This window comes from Giraffa tippelskirchi, chromosome 2 (assembly GCF_054371585.1).
Source record: "Giraffa tippelskirchi isolate mGirTip1 chromosome 2, T2T-mGirTip1v1.2.pri, whole genome shotgun sequence".
NCBI classification, from domain to species: domain Eukaryota; kingdom Metazoa; phylum Chordata; class Mammalia; order Artiodactyla; family Giraffidae; genus Giraffa; species Giraffa tippelskirchi.
In genome coordinates, this window is record NC_137276.1 from 95,960,817 (window position 1) to 95,974,864 (window position 14,048).

General features: G+C 45.0%; 1 protein-coding gene across 1 annotated transcript in view; it reads left to right on the forward strand.

Moving 5' to 3' along the window:
• The window catches only part of NME9 (NME/NM23 family member 9), a 31,472-nt gene that overhangs the window by 7,394 nt on the left and 10,030 nt on the right, over positions 1 to 14,048 (forward strand). Inside the window, exons 4-8 of the mRNA XM_081574119.1 lie at positions 1,105 to 1,208; positions 3,227 to 3,298; positions 4,913 to 5,029; positions 6,146 to 6,221; positions 8,874 to 8,956. Coding sequence (XP_081430245.1) covers positions 1,105 to 1,208; positions 3,227 to 3,298; positions 4,913 to 5,029; positions 6,146 to 6,221; positions 8,874 to 8,956 — 452 coding nt within the window. The remainder of the gene's footprint in view (positions 1 to 1,104; positions 1,209 to 3,226; positions 3,299 to 4,912; positions 5,030 to 6,145; positions 6,222 to 8,873; positions 8,957 to 14,048) is intronic.

Genomic DNA, 14,048 nt, shown 5'->3' on the forward strand with positions numbered 1-14,048 from the left:
ATGTGAACCTTCAAAAAGAAAAATCACAAATTGCATGCTATTAAAATTGGCAGAGCTGAGAGTTTATAAGCAGTGCCCACACTCCCTCCCCATGACCATACACTCCTGCTGCTGAACAGAAATGCCCCGCTGTGTGGATCAGGCATGAGCTCTGACTGATGAGGTCTTCATGAAGACATCCTTTCTCTAAAATGTGACCATCAGGACGTCACCATCTAGCACTTACTCGCAGTGTCTGACTGGGCTGGGTGGGTCCTGTGTGTGTCCACTGCACACGTGTTGGCTTTGTTGCTTAGCTTCTTTCAGGCCTCGAGGTCTAGTGCCGTCAGACAAGAGGGTCTCTCATATCCAGTCCCTGCCACACTCCAGAGACCAGGGCCAAGGCAGAAACAGTCACCCCAGTTTCCACCTAGGTCTCTCTTAGGTTCACTTTCTGGGAGAACAATGTTAATTCATTAGGGTAGGTAAAATTCCCCTTTACCCAAAGCAAGTGGCTTTTAACTCTTCAGGAGGAAAGGGTAATGCTGTGTTTATTAGCTAAGAGTTGATTGTATGCTGACAGCTCACCTACTATTCCTTTTAGAAGGGATACTTTCAGTCCAATTCAAATAGTTACAGAGGGCCTCTCTGTGCTAGGCCTGAAAATTCCTTGTGGTAAAGGATGCATGTTAAGTAAGTGATTTTCACTCTACTCACTTCATTGAGTTTAGAATTTGGAACACTGAGTTCATAAGGGAACCCTGTGTTTCCACTCTTGCTCATGATCTGCTGGGAGAATAAATAAATCCTCTTAACCACCAAATGGTAGCTCAGTCGGTAAAGAATCTGTCTGCAATGCAAGAGACCTGGGTTCAATCCCTAGGTTGGGAATATACCCTGGAGAAGGAAATGGCAACCCACTCCATTATTCTTGCCTGGGAAATCCCATGGACAGAGGAGCCTGGTGGGCTACAGTCCATGAGATCGCAAGAGTTGGACACGGCTTAACGACTAAACCACTAAACCACCACAGGAAATAAAGATGGCCATCGGAGCGGGCGGGAATGTGCTGGTATCAATTTTGCCTGACGTGGCCGGGCGCTCCGGCTTCTTGGTTCCCCGCAGTTGTTGACGTCTACCAAGGCTGGTGTGGCCCCTGCAAGCCCGTGGTGAGCCTCTTCCAGAAGATGAGGGTGGAGGTCGGCCCAGACCTTCTGCATTTTGCATCAGTAAGATCCTCTCTCAGCAGAATGTAAAACAACGGTTGCAAAAACACTTAAACATTGAAAAACAGGAAAAGGAAGCCTGAGGGGCCTTTTGCAGATCATGGAGAGAGAGTATCCCTTGTGTTGTTTCTGCTGATGCCAGTTTCTTGAGGGAGAAGGTTTCCTGCCTTCCCCGCCTCCGGCAGTCCCGGTGGGCTCGGCCACCCCTGGCTCTGGAGTGGGGACTGCTCGGCCGCTCTGAGGCCAGTGCTCCTCCTTCTTGTCTCCCGGACACCGTGAACCCTGGAGTCTCACTTCCAGAGCACAGAGTTTAAGATCTCTATCCTTGCTCCTTAGAGAGGACTTGCAGCAAAAGTTTCCTTGGGTCAGGAGTTGGAGATGGGAATCACTTCCAGAGACACGCGTAGGAGACGCGGAATGAGCTGCAAGGGGTGAGGCTCAGCCAGTGAACACAGGAGCGACACTCCCTCGCGGTAACTCTGGAGAAGCTGGGCTTCCAGGACTTGCCCTCCTACCGGGGAGCCGGTTGTGAGGCTTCAGTAGAGGAGCGCAGGAGGGGCCTGAATGGCGGCCTTTATCCGACCTGCAGGCAGTGCTCAAAGACCCTCCTGTGTCCTAGCCACTAGGAGCAGACGTGGAATGGTAGCGGAGGAGCTCCCTTGATCCGGAGCAGGAGAAGCTGTCATTTCCTTCTTTTTTTTATTCCTCAAAAAACTACACTGGCAACACTTTTTACCCATATGTTGACAGGACATTTGTTAAGGTTCTGATGAAAAGACATTAGAAGGAGCAGCACGAGAGAGAAAACCCAGGCCTCCACCTGTGGAGGGCATCACTCATGTGTGTGTGTGTGTGTGTATGTGTGTGTGTGAGATGTATAATGTATGTATGTGATGTGTGTGGTGTGTTATGTGTAACATATGTGTTATGTAGTGTGTGTTGTGTGTAACATGTGTGTTATGTAGTGTGTTATGTGTAACATGTGTGTTATGTAGTGTGTGTTATGTGTAATGTATGTGTGTGATATGTGTGTACGATGTGTGTTATGTATAATCTATGTGTGTGGTGTAGTATGTGACTTATGTGTAATGTATGTGTGTGATGTGATATGTGTGTTATGTGTACTGTGTGCGGTGTGGTGTGTAATGTATGTGTGTGGTATGGTGTATGTGGGTGTATAATGTATATGTGTGCATGTGTGTGGTGTGTTATGTGTATGTAGTGCGTGTTGTGTGGTGTGGTGTATGTGTTACGTGTAATGTATGTGTGTGCTGTGTGTGTATGTGGTATATGGTGTGTAGTATTGGGGGGTGTGGTGTGGTGTGTGTGTGTGTGGTATGTAGGGGGGATGTGGTGTTTGTGTGTTTTGTGGGGTGAGGAGTATGTATGTATGTGATGTCTGTGTGTGGTGAGTGTGTTGTGTGTATGTATGTGGTATGTGGTGTGGGGATGACGTGTGGGTGTGTGTCTGTGTATGTGATATAGGGATAAGGAGTATGTGTGTGTGTGGTATATGGGGGGGTGTGGTGTGTGTGTATTGTGTGTGGTGAGTGTGGTGTGTGTGTGTGGTATGGGGATGAGGTGTGTGTGTCTGTGGTATGTGAAGGTGTGTGTGTGTTGTGTGGGATGAGGAGTATGTGTTTATGTGATGTCTATTTGTGGTGAGTGTGGTGTGTGTGTGTGTGTGGTATGGGGATGAGGTGTGTGTGTCTGTGGTATGTGAGGGTGTGTGTGTGTTGTGTGGGATGAGGAGTATGTGTGTATGTGATGTCTGTGTGTGGTGAGTGTGGTGTGTGTGTGTGTATGTGGTATGGGGATGAGGGGTGTGTGTGTGTGGTATGTGAGGGTATGTGGTGTGTGTGTGTTGTGTGGGACGAGGGGTATGTGTGTTTGTGGTGTCTGTGTGTGTGTATGTGGTATGTGATGTGGGGGATGAAGGGTGTGTGTGCGTGTGAGATGTGTGTGATATGTGTGTTCCACCTGGTTCTCCCATCACTCTGCTGACCATCTGTTTCCTTTAGGCAGAGGCAGACTGTCTTGATGTGCTTGAAAGATATCGAGGAAGGTGTGAGCCGACCTTTCTGTTTTATGCCGTAAGTACCTTTTCAGTTGGGGATGGTCCCAAGGCTGCACACTTGAGGGTTCAGAAGGACGCCTCTCACCAAGATCCCACACTGCTCCCAGCAAGAGGTGCTGGCTTCTCCTGACTCTTTATTGTTTGGCCGAGGACCAATGCCCTCAATCACAGCACTGTTCACGGACAGGACCCCGGGGAGTCACTCTGGGCTGCAGGCCTCCTGAGGGCTGGACTCGGGACAGAGGACGATCCCCTCAGACGCCCGTGCGCCTTCTAGCTCATGAGCATTCTTGACTGAAGTCTCACTCCCAGCACAGAGTTTGGTGAATCCTACCATGCTTGACAGAGGGGACCTCTCCACAACATGAACGCTCCTGTATTCACCTTTGTTTCATCATTAAATGTGAAACTATGTTGACACAAAGTTGGAAATGAGAAGGTCAATGGATGATAACCAGTGGTTCAGCATTTGCAAGACTGTCTGGCTGCCTTCGGCTGTGACATCCACGCGGGGGTTTCGGCCTCCGAGGGCCCACCATCTCACAGCTGGCTCCTGGGTTTAGGCCACCTGCCAGGCCCTGAAGACAACGGGTTGATTTTCTCCTCCTGACTCAGTGCAGTGCTCCGTCACACAGTCAGGGAAACTGGGGTCTGCTCACTAGGGCTGGGGTTGTTTAACTTGGAAACCTTCGGGCTCCTGCCCTCGGCAGCAAGTCTCACAAGTTGGAAGCCTCTGGTGAAACATCATTTGAGTTTCGGCCTTCAGAAGGGAGATTGAAGTTATTCAATGGAACCTGGTGGGGGAGGAAGGGGGAGCAGGAGATGCTGAGATGGACATGCCCCCAGCCTCAAGGCATCAGAGCTCAGTGGCAGAAAAGGCATCATTACTGCCGTGGTTTGCTTGCCTGAGCCTGGAGCATGCAGATTAAAGCATCAGTTATAATGGCCATGTGGGGACATGTGGCAGCTTGTCACCATTGTCACACAGTGGTGGTCCCCTGAGGGTGGGATGGAGACAGAAGGAGGACCCAGGCTATGTGACTGTCTGTGAGTGACAGGCATGGAGACTTCTAAAGGATCAAATACAGGAAGCTCCAGTTCACCGCAAACAGCACCTCCACTGTGAGGTTCTCCCTGATCACCCCAGGTGGAGTTGGGAATTGATTCTTGCCCCAAACCCCAAGCACCCCTATTAATGCAATGGTCTTATCCTGTTGTAGTTGTTTCTCTGACACCACCATCTCCCTCCCCACTCCACACCCAACTCACTGAGGGTGGCGTCTGTGTCTTTCCATGGTTAGGGTTTATGTTCTGTGCCTCTGTCTTGGTGTTTGGCATAGTAAGTGCTCATTTGATACTTGTTGGATGAAAGAGCCACGGAGAGGCTACACTTAGTGACTCACAACCTATGGTCCTGGTCTTCCCCCACCTAACTCCCTGCTGCCCTGAAGGAAGTTTTGAAGGGAGAGGGGCATGGGGTAGGGGGCAGAGAAGTGACTAGAGGCTGTGGGCTGGGGTCCATGGACCTTGACCTTAGGCACACTCCCAAACAAAGCCCTTGGACACTCGCTAGCTCTTGAAAGAGGTTGCTGTCATGTGATCTGAGCAGGACCTCTGTGCCGTGTTCCAGGGAGGAGAGCTGGTGGCGGTGGTGAGAGGAGCGAATGCCCCACTGCTGGAGAAAACCATCCGCGAGCAGCTGGAGGCAGAAAAGAGGGTGCTGGCTGAAGGCAGAGAACGGAGAGTGGTAAATGGCCAGCTCACAGGTGTCTCCCAGGCCAGGCCAGCAGGTCCCTCCCCTGCCCCACCAGTGTCCTCCCTATCCCTGGAAAGCTGCAGTAAATGCCCACTCTGGCTGGGGGGCCCCTGAGGGCTCAGAGGAGGTACAAAGCCCACTAGGAAGTCTTTGAGGAAGTCATCCTCTTCATCCAGAGGCAGTGTCTCATCTATTTCTAGCTCATCCCCACTTCATCTCCCAACAGGGATTTCTGTAACCCTGACAGTGAATTCAGAAATGAAAATGAAGTTATGGATCCAGGAGTGGGTTGGAGGAGTCAGCCTCAGGGGGACATCTCTCCTGGTGACCTGCCCTCCCCTCTCATTCCTGGGTTTTATTTGTGACCCCAGGGGGTTCATTTCTTTAACTAGAAAGGGGTCATTACTTTGAGAAATAGGATCAGTAAGCACTGCTTGTGATTTAGGTACAATATTTTCAGGATAACATGGACTGTGAGTTTTTCATAAAGAATCGGCAGCCTTTGAAAACGGACACTCCTTAGTTAGAAAGAAGTATTTCCTGGTGCTCTGAGCGGCTGCCACAGGAGCCTTAATGTTGTTCAGTGTCCAGTGTTCAAGTTTTCACACTCAATTCAAAAGAGCAAAGCCCTGTTCTCATAGAATGGATTGGAATCAAATCATATATTTCCCCCAGAAAACTGGCAAATTTTCCCCAAGAAAGAAAACACTTGTGCCTCCTCCGCAGATAAATGATCTGTCTTTACTACTTCCCCACACAGTGTAGCCAGTTGCTTTCTATCTATCTGTATTTCAATTCTTCATTTGTCTGCTTGTCAACTCTCTATTTCATCTTTCTTGTTCCTTAGTTTCTACTTGATGCTCATGGAAACAGGCGACTCTAAACCTTAAGATCAGCATGGATTTCCTTGTGTTCAATTGCTCTCACCCTCTACCACCATCCAGTTACTCAAAAGGACCTTGAAAAATTTCCAAGACTGATAATCTTGCCCCTCTTCTTTTGCTCTGCATTTGGAAGCTTTACTTTCTTGGCTTCTGTTGGTTGTTGAAGGTCTTTCTGGAATTTTAATCAGCTATCTACTTTCTGTCCGTGACCAATTTGTACTAGATTAAAGATGAAGCTCTTTCTGATGAAGATGAATGCTTTTCTCATGAACAGAACAATGGTGATGATGAGGACCTGGGTGAGTACAGAACCAACAAGCAAGCAAAAGGCAGTGCAGACTCGGACTTGATGTGTTTTTTAAAAAATCTATGAGTAGTAAGTTTATTGAATTATCTGAACTCTGGGAAAATAACCCATAAAACATTTCATCTCCAATCACCTGACTTCAGACATACTGTGTTAATCTCCCTCCTGTGCTTTAATGGCATCTTGAGTGTCTTTCTGATCCTGTTCAATTTTAACAAGTGTGACTTTCATGACAATTACTGAGCATCAGGAAAGGCTCTCTTAATAAAGTGGAGGGGAATGACACTAATAAGGTAAAGTAATGAGGTGCTGGGGTTTCCTTAGTCCCTATTTGAGTTAAGAACTTGAGTTTCTTTAACCATTTTTTCTCAAGTGTGATAAAGTCAGCTGTACCAAGCCCCTTTCCTCCCCACAGCCCTGTACCCTCTTCCTCTTAGTCCCCAAGTATCAACTCATGGATTTTACACTCCTGAGCATCACTGTTCTTCCTGAGCCTTTAATATGCGATCATCTTGACCTGACAGTGGGAAGAGAAGCTAGTAGTTAGAGAGGTTGTTTCTGGCATGGTGGGTCCTGATGGTCCCTGAGACGCCAGAGGAAACCAGGATGTGGCTCAGGAACCGAGCAGGAGGGAGGAGGAAGTTCTGACTACTGGAACGAGAAAAACTGCTATTTATGTGTGGATCACGAGGACTGTCTGAGATGGATTCTAATAAGAGCTGTGGGGCAGTTTAGGAGAGCAAGAAATTTTAAGTGTGAAAGAGAAGTCAGCAATTTGGCTTCTGCAGGAAACATTCGTTGTCTCATTTATGGATTATCTCTTCTTCTCTTCCCCATTATTTTCTCCTAAATCCAGTCTCTCCACTTAGGAAACTACACAAAGCCTACCCTTGCCCTTAGCCTTCCACTCCTCCCAGCTCAGCTTCCCAGCTCAGCTTCCTGGTCCACACTCCTTGGGCTACCCTCTCCTCTGTCACTGCCCATCTGCAGCTCCCAGGGCTCCAGTGACCTTCTTGGTGCCAAATCCAGCAGGCAGTTGCCAGTCAGAGCCTATGGTGTCCTGCTGCGGGCTTGGCTGCCGTCCACAGCGTCTTCCTACTTAAAACCCTCTTCTTGAGAATTCCCTGGTGGTCCAGTGGTTAAGATTTCACCTTCCAATGCAAGGGGGATGACTTCAATCCCTGGTTGGGGAACTAAGATCCCACATGTGCTAAGTCACTTCAGTCATGTCCAAATCGTTGTGACCTTATGGACTGTAGCTTGCCAGGCTCCTCTGTCCATGAGACTCTTCAGGCTAGAATACTGGAGTGGGTTGCCATTCCCTCCTCCAGGGAATCTTCCCAACCCAGGGATTGAACCCGCATCTCTTATGTCTCCTGTGCTGGCAGGTGTGTTCTTTACCACTAGTGTCACCTGGGAAATCCTAAGATCCAACATTCCTTGTGGCCCCAAAACCAAAACAGAAGCAATATTGTAACAAACTCAACAAAGACTTTAAAAATGGTCCACATAAAAAAATCCACAAAAACAAAAACACCCCTCTTGTCTGGTGTCTGAGACATTTCAACCTTTCTCATTTTCCTTCTCATTTTCTCTGGCTTTTCCACAGCCTCCCCTTCCTCAGATTCTTTTCTTTTGCTCTCTCTTCAGACTGGAGTTCTTGGGCCCCTCTCTGGCCTCTTCTCTTCTCACCTTATACTTCTGGGTGGTCTCATTAATTGGTCAGTTTATAAGGGGATTTAAAGTCCAAGGATTCATAGGATGTTAGAAATAGTGCTCATGGAAGAATGAACAGATTGGCTGCTTAACACGATCAGCGCTTTTTCAGCCCACCTATTTTAGATTTTCAGAGTCAACACACTCGATGTGAAGTTGAAAAGAGAAAATAGGCCGTGGGGGATCTAGTCTGTGGACAGTGTGCAGAGCTCACCAAGGCCAAGTCCATACAAACAGGAATCTGACAGGGATGGGTTTGTGCACAAATGTGGGTTCCCCCGAGGCATCTGTGGGCCTGAGCGGTGGATGGCGGCCATCCGGCATCTCCCTCATCACCACAGCTACTTGACCTGTGGACACAGCCACCCAGTAGCCTGGCCAGTGAGCTCTGACTGGTGCCTGGGCTCCAAACAACGAGGTGGCTGATTCTCAGGAAAATGGGACAGAGACAGAGGAGTTTGGTAGAACGTGCCAGCCCTAAGGGGACTTGGGGCCTGGGCAGCCACCACTGACCACATGCTAGAAAGTCAGAAAGATGCACTGAGAGGAGAACACAGTTGGTTACAGTTACAGACCAAGAATCATGAGGGGGTGACAGGAAGGGACTGCTCCAGCTCTGTCCCCTCTCCAGGCTGACTTGGTTGTTTCTGGGTTTTGTTCCTGAGTCATCTTTGATTTCCTTCTCCACCTCCCATCCTCTCCTCCCTCCCCACACTCTCCCTCCCAGTTCGTGTCCCTGCAGCCAGGCTAGGGTTGGGGTCTGGAGCCAGACTCCTGCATCCACTAGAGTCCAGGTCAGCAGAAGCTCAGCCAAGAGGCTGGGGGAGGGAAGCGGGGGCTGTGTGGAGCTGCATGGTCCCTGGGGAGGGCGTCCTGAGAGCCTCCTGTGAGTCCAGGGTCTGACAGCACCATCCCCGGCTTGTTGCAGTGTCATCAGAGAAGGCCTGCACCTTGGCCATCATTAAACCAGACGCGGTGGTCCATGGGAAGACAGATGAGATTATCATGAAGGTAAGAGAGACAACGGGAGACCTGGGTTCAGTCTCTGAGTTGGGAAGATCCCCTGGAGGAGGGCATGGCAACCCACTCCATTATTCTTGCCTGGAGAATCCCCAGGGTCAGAGGAGCCTGGCAGGCTACAGTTCATGGGGTCACACAGAGTCGGACATGACTGAAAGACCTAGCCCAGCAGCAAGAGAGACAACATTTACCTTATAGACTATCCTCGTGTCTTCTCTGGTGGGAAAATAGGGCTGGGGCATACTGTCGCTGTGTCCTGGGGGAAGAGGCATCTAAGGAGTTTTAATGAAAATTCCAGTGAAGTAAATCACAATATCTATTTTTGGCTGTGCTGGGTCTCTGTTGCCGTGTCAGGGCTTTTCTCTAGTTGCGGCACGTGGGGGCTATTCTTTGTTGCTGTGCATGGGCTTCTCATTGTGGTGGCTTCTCTTGTTGTGGAGCACAGGATAGGTAGTTGTGGTGCATGGGTTTGGTTGCCCTGTGCCACGTGGGATCCTCCCAGACCAGGGATTGAACTCATATCCATGCATTGGCAGGTGGATTTCTTAACCACTGGACCACCAGGAAAGTCTTAAATTACAATTTTTAAATTGAATCAGGTCAGATATGATGAGAATGAAGGTCTCCACTGCTTTTAATGTTGTTTTTCCATCATCTTTTACTCTCAACACATTGAAATGTGAATTTGTGCTTGCTTTCAGTTCAGTTCAGTTGCTCAGTCATGCCCAACTCTTTGCGACCCCATGGACGGTAGCATGCCAGGCTTTCCTGTCCATTACTAACTCCCGAACCTTGCTCAAACTCATGTCCATTGAGTTGGTGATGCCATCCAACCATCTCATCCTCCATCCCTGTCTCCTCCTGCCTTCAATCTTTCCCACTATCAGGGTCTTTTCATTTTTTTAATTAATTAATTTATTTTTATTTTATTTATTTATTTTTAATTTAAAAAAAATTTTTAATTTTAATTGGAAGCTAATTACTTTACAATATTGTAGTGGTTTCTGCCATACATTGACATGAATCAGCCATGGGTGTACATGTGTTCCCCATCCTGACCCTCCTCCCACCTCCTTCCCCATCCCATCTCTCAGGGTCATCCCACTGCACCAGCCCTGAGCACCCTGCCTCATGCATCGAACCTGGACTGGTGATCTATTTCACATATGATAATATACATGTTTCAATGCTATTCTCTCAAATCATCCCACCCTCGCCCCCCCCCCCGAGTCCAACAGTCTATTCTTTACATCTGTGTCTCTTTTGCTGTCTTGCATATAGGATCATCGTTACCATCTTTCTAAATTCCATATATATGCATTAATATACTGTATTGGTGTTTTTCTTTCTGACTTACGTTGCTCTGTATAATAGGCTCCAGTTTCATCCACCTCATTAGCACTGATTCAAATGCATTCTTTTTAATAGCTGAGTAATATTCCATTGTGTATATGTACCATAGCTTTCTTATCCATTCGTCTGATGATGGAGGTTGCTTCCATGTCTTGGCTATCGTAAACAGTGCTGCAATGAACATTGAGGTACATGTGTCTCTTTCAATTCTCGTTTTCTTGGTGTATATGCCCAGTAGTGGGATTGCTGGGTCGTATGGCAGTTCTATTTCCAGCTTTTTAAGGAATCTCCACACTGTTTTTCATAGTGGCTGTACTAGTTTGCATTCCCACCAACAGTATAAGAGGGTTCCTTTTTCTCCACACCCTCTCCAGCATTTATTGTTTGTAGACTTTTTGATAGCAGCCATTCTGACCAGCATAAGATGGTACCTCATTGCGGTTTTGATTTGCATTTCTCTGATAATAAGTGATGTTGAGCATCTTTTCATGTGTTTATTAGCCATTGTATGTCTTCTTTGGAGAAATGTCTGTTTAGTTCTTTGGCCCATTTTTTGATTGGGTCGCTTATTTTTCTGGAATTGAACTGCAGGAGTTGCTTGTATATTTTTGAGATTAATTCTTTGTCAGTTGTTTCATTTGCTATTATTTTCTCGCATTCTGAAGGCTGTCTTTTCAACTTGCTTATAGTTTCCTTCATTGTGCAAAAGCTTTTAAGTTTAATCAGGTCCCATTTCTTTATTTTTGCTTTTATTTCCATTACTCTTGGAGGTGGGTCATAGAGGATTCTGCTGTGATTTATGTCAGAGAGTGTTTTGCCTATGTTTTCCTCTAGGAGTTTTATAGTTTCTGGTCTTACATTTAGATCTTTAATCCATTTTGAGTTTATTTTTGTGTATGGTGTTAGAAAGTGTTCTAGTTTCATTCTTCTACAAGGGGTTGACCAGTTTTCCCAGCACCACTTGTTAAAGAGATTGTCTTTTCTCCATTGTATATTCTTGCCTCCTTTGTCAAAGATAAGGTGTCCATAGGTGTGTGGATTTGTCTCTGGGCTTTCTATTTTGTTCCATAGATCTATGTTTCTGTCTTTGTGCCAGTACCATACTGTCTTGATGACTCTAGCTTTGTAGTATAGTCTGAAGTCAGGCAGGTTGATTCCTCCAGTTCCATTCTTCTTTCTCAAGATTGCTTTGGCTAGTCAAGGTTTTTTGTAATTCCATACCAATTGTAAAATTATTTGTTCTAGTTCTCTGAAAAATACCATTGGAAGCTTGATAAGGATTGCATTGAATCTATAGATTGCTTTGGGTAGTATACTCATTTTCACTATATTGATTCTTCCAATCCATGAACATGGTATATTTCTCCATCTATTTGTGTCATCTTTGAGTTCCTTCATCAGTGTTTTATAGTTTTCTATATATAGGTCTTTTGTTTCTTTAGATAGATTTATTCCTAAGTATTTTATTTGTTTCGTTGCAATGGTGAATGGAACTGTTTCCTTAATTTCTCTTTCTGTTTTCTCATTGTTAACGTATAAGAATGCAAGGGATTTCTGTGTGTTAATTTTATATCCTGCAACTTTACTGTATTCATTGATTAGTTCTAGTAATTTTTTGGTGGAGTCTTTAGGGTTTTCTATGTAGAGGATCATGTCATCTGCAAACAGTTAGAGTTTTACTTCTTCTTTTCCTATCTGGATTCCTTTTATTTCTTTTTCTGCTCTGATTGCTGTGGCCAAAACTTCCAAAACTATGTTGAATAGCAGTGGTGAGAGTGGGCACCCTTGTCTTGTTCCTGACTTTAGGGGAAACGCTTTCAATTTTTCACCATTGAGGACAGTGTTTGCTGTGGGTTTATCATATATGGCTTTTATTATGTTGAGGTGTGTTCCTTCTATGCCTGCTTTCTGGACGGTTTTTATCATAAATGGATGTTGAATTTTGTCAAAGGCTTTCTCTGCATCTATTGAGATCATCATATGGTTTTTATCTTTTAATTTGTTAATGTGGTGTATCACATTGATTGATTTGCGAATATTGAAGAATATTTTAATCCCTTGGATAAAGCCCACTTGGTCATGATGTATGATCTTTTTAATATTTTGTTGGATTCTGTTTGCTAGAATTTTGTTAAGGATTTTTGCATCTATGTTCATCACTGATATTGCCCTGTAGTTTTCTTTTTTTGTGGCATCTTTGTCAGGTTTTGGTATTAGGGTGATGGTGGCCTCATAGAATGAGGAAGTTTACCTTCCTCTGCAATTTTCTGGAAGAGTTTGAGTAGGATAGGTGTTAGCTCTTCTCTAAATTTTTGGTAGAATTGAGCTGTGAAGCCGTCTGGTCCTGGGCTTTTGTTTGTTGGAAGATTTCTGATTACAGTTTCGATTTCTGTGCTTATGATGGGTGGGTTAAGATTTTCTATTTCTTCCTGGTTTAGTTTTGGAAAGTTATACTTTTCTAAGAATTTGTCCATTTCTTCCAAGTTGTCCATTTTATTGGCATATAGTTGCTGATAGTAGTCTCTTATGATCCTTTGTATTTCTGTGTTGTCTGTTGTGATTTCTCCATTTTCATTTCTAATTTTGTTGATTTGATTCTTCTCCCTTTGTTTCTTGATGAGTCTGTGTAACAGTTTGCCTATTTTATTTATCCTCTTGAAGAACCAGCTTTTAGCTTTGTTGATTTTTTCTATGGTTGCTTTTGTTTCTTTTGCATTTATTTCTGCCCTAATTTTTGTGATTTCTTTCCTTCTACTAACCCTGGGGTTCCTCATTTCTTCCTTTTCTAGTTGCTTTAGATGCAGAGTTAGGTTATTTATTTGATTTCTCTCCTGTTTCTTGAGGTAGGCTTGTATTGCTATGAACCTTCCCCTTAGCACTGCTTTTACTGAATCTCATAGGTTTTGGGTTGTTGTGTTTTCATTTTCATTTGTTTCTATGCATATTTTGATTTCTTTTTTGATTTCTCCTGTGATTTGTTGGTTATTCAGAAGTGTGTTGTTTAGCCTCCATATGTTGGTATTTTTCATAGTTTTTTTTTTCCTGTAGTTGACATCTAAGCTTACCGCATTGTGATCAGAAAAGATGCTTGAGATGATTTCAATTTTTTGAATTTACCAAGGCTAGATTTATGGCCCAGGATGTGATCTATCCTGGACAAGGTTCTGTGTGCACTTGAGAAAAAGCTGAAATTCATTGTTTTAGAGTGAAATGTCCTATAGATATCAATTATGTCTAACTGGTTCATTGTATCATTTAAAGTTTGTGTTTCCTTGCTAATTTTCTGTTTAGTTGATCTATCCATAGGTGTGAGTGGGGTATTAAAGCCTCCCACTATTATTGTGTTACTGTTAATTTCTCCTTTCATATTTGTTAGCATTTGTCTTACATATTGTGATGCTCCTATGTTGGGTGCATATGTATTTATAATTGTTATATCTTCTTCTTGGATTGATCCTTTGATCATTATGTAGTGTCCTTCGTTGTCTCTTTTCATGGCCTTTATTTCAAAGTCTATTTTATCTGATATGAGCATTGCTACTCCTGCTTTCTTTTGGTCTCCATTTGTGTGAAATATCTTTTTCCAGCCCTTCACTTTCAGTCTGTTTGTGTCCCTAGGTTTGAGGTGGGTCTCTTGTAGACAACATATATAGGGGTCTTGTTTTTGTATCCATTCAGCCAGTTTTTGTCTTTTGGTTGGGGCATTCAACCCATTTACATTTAAGGTAAT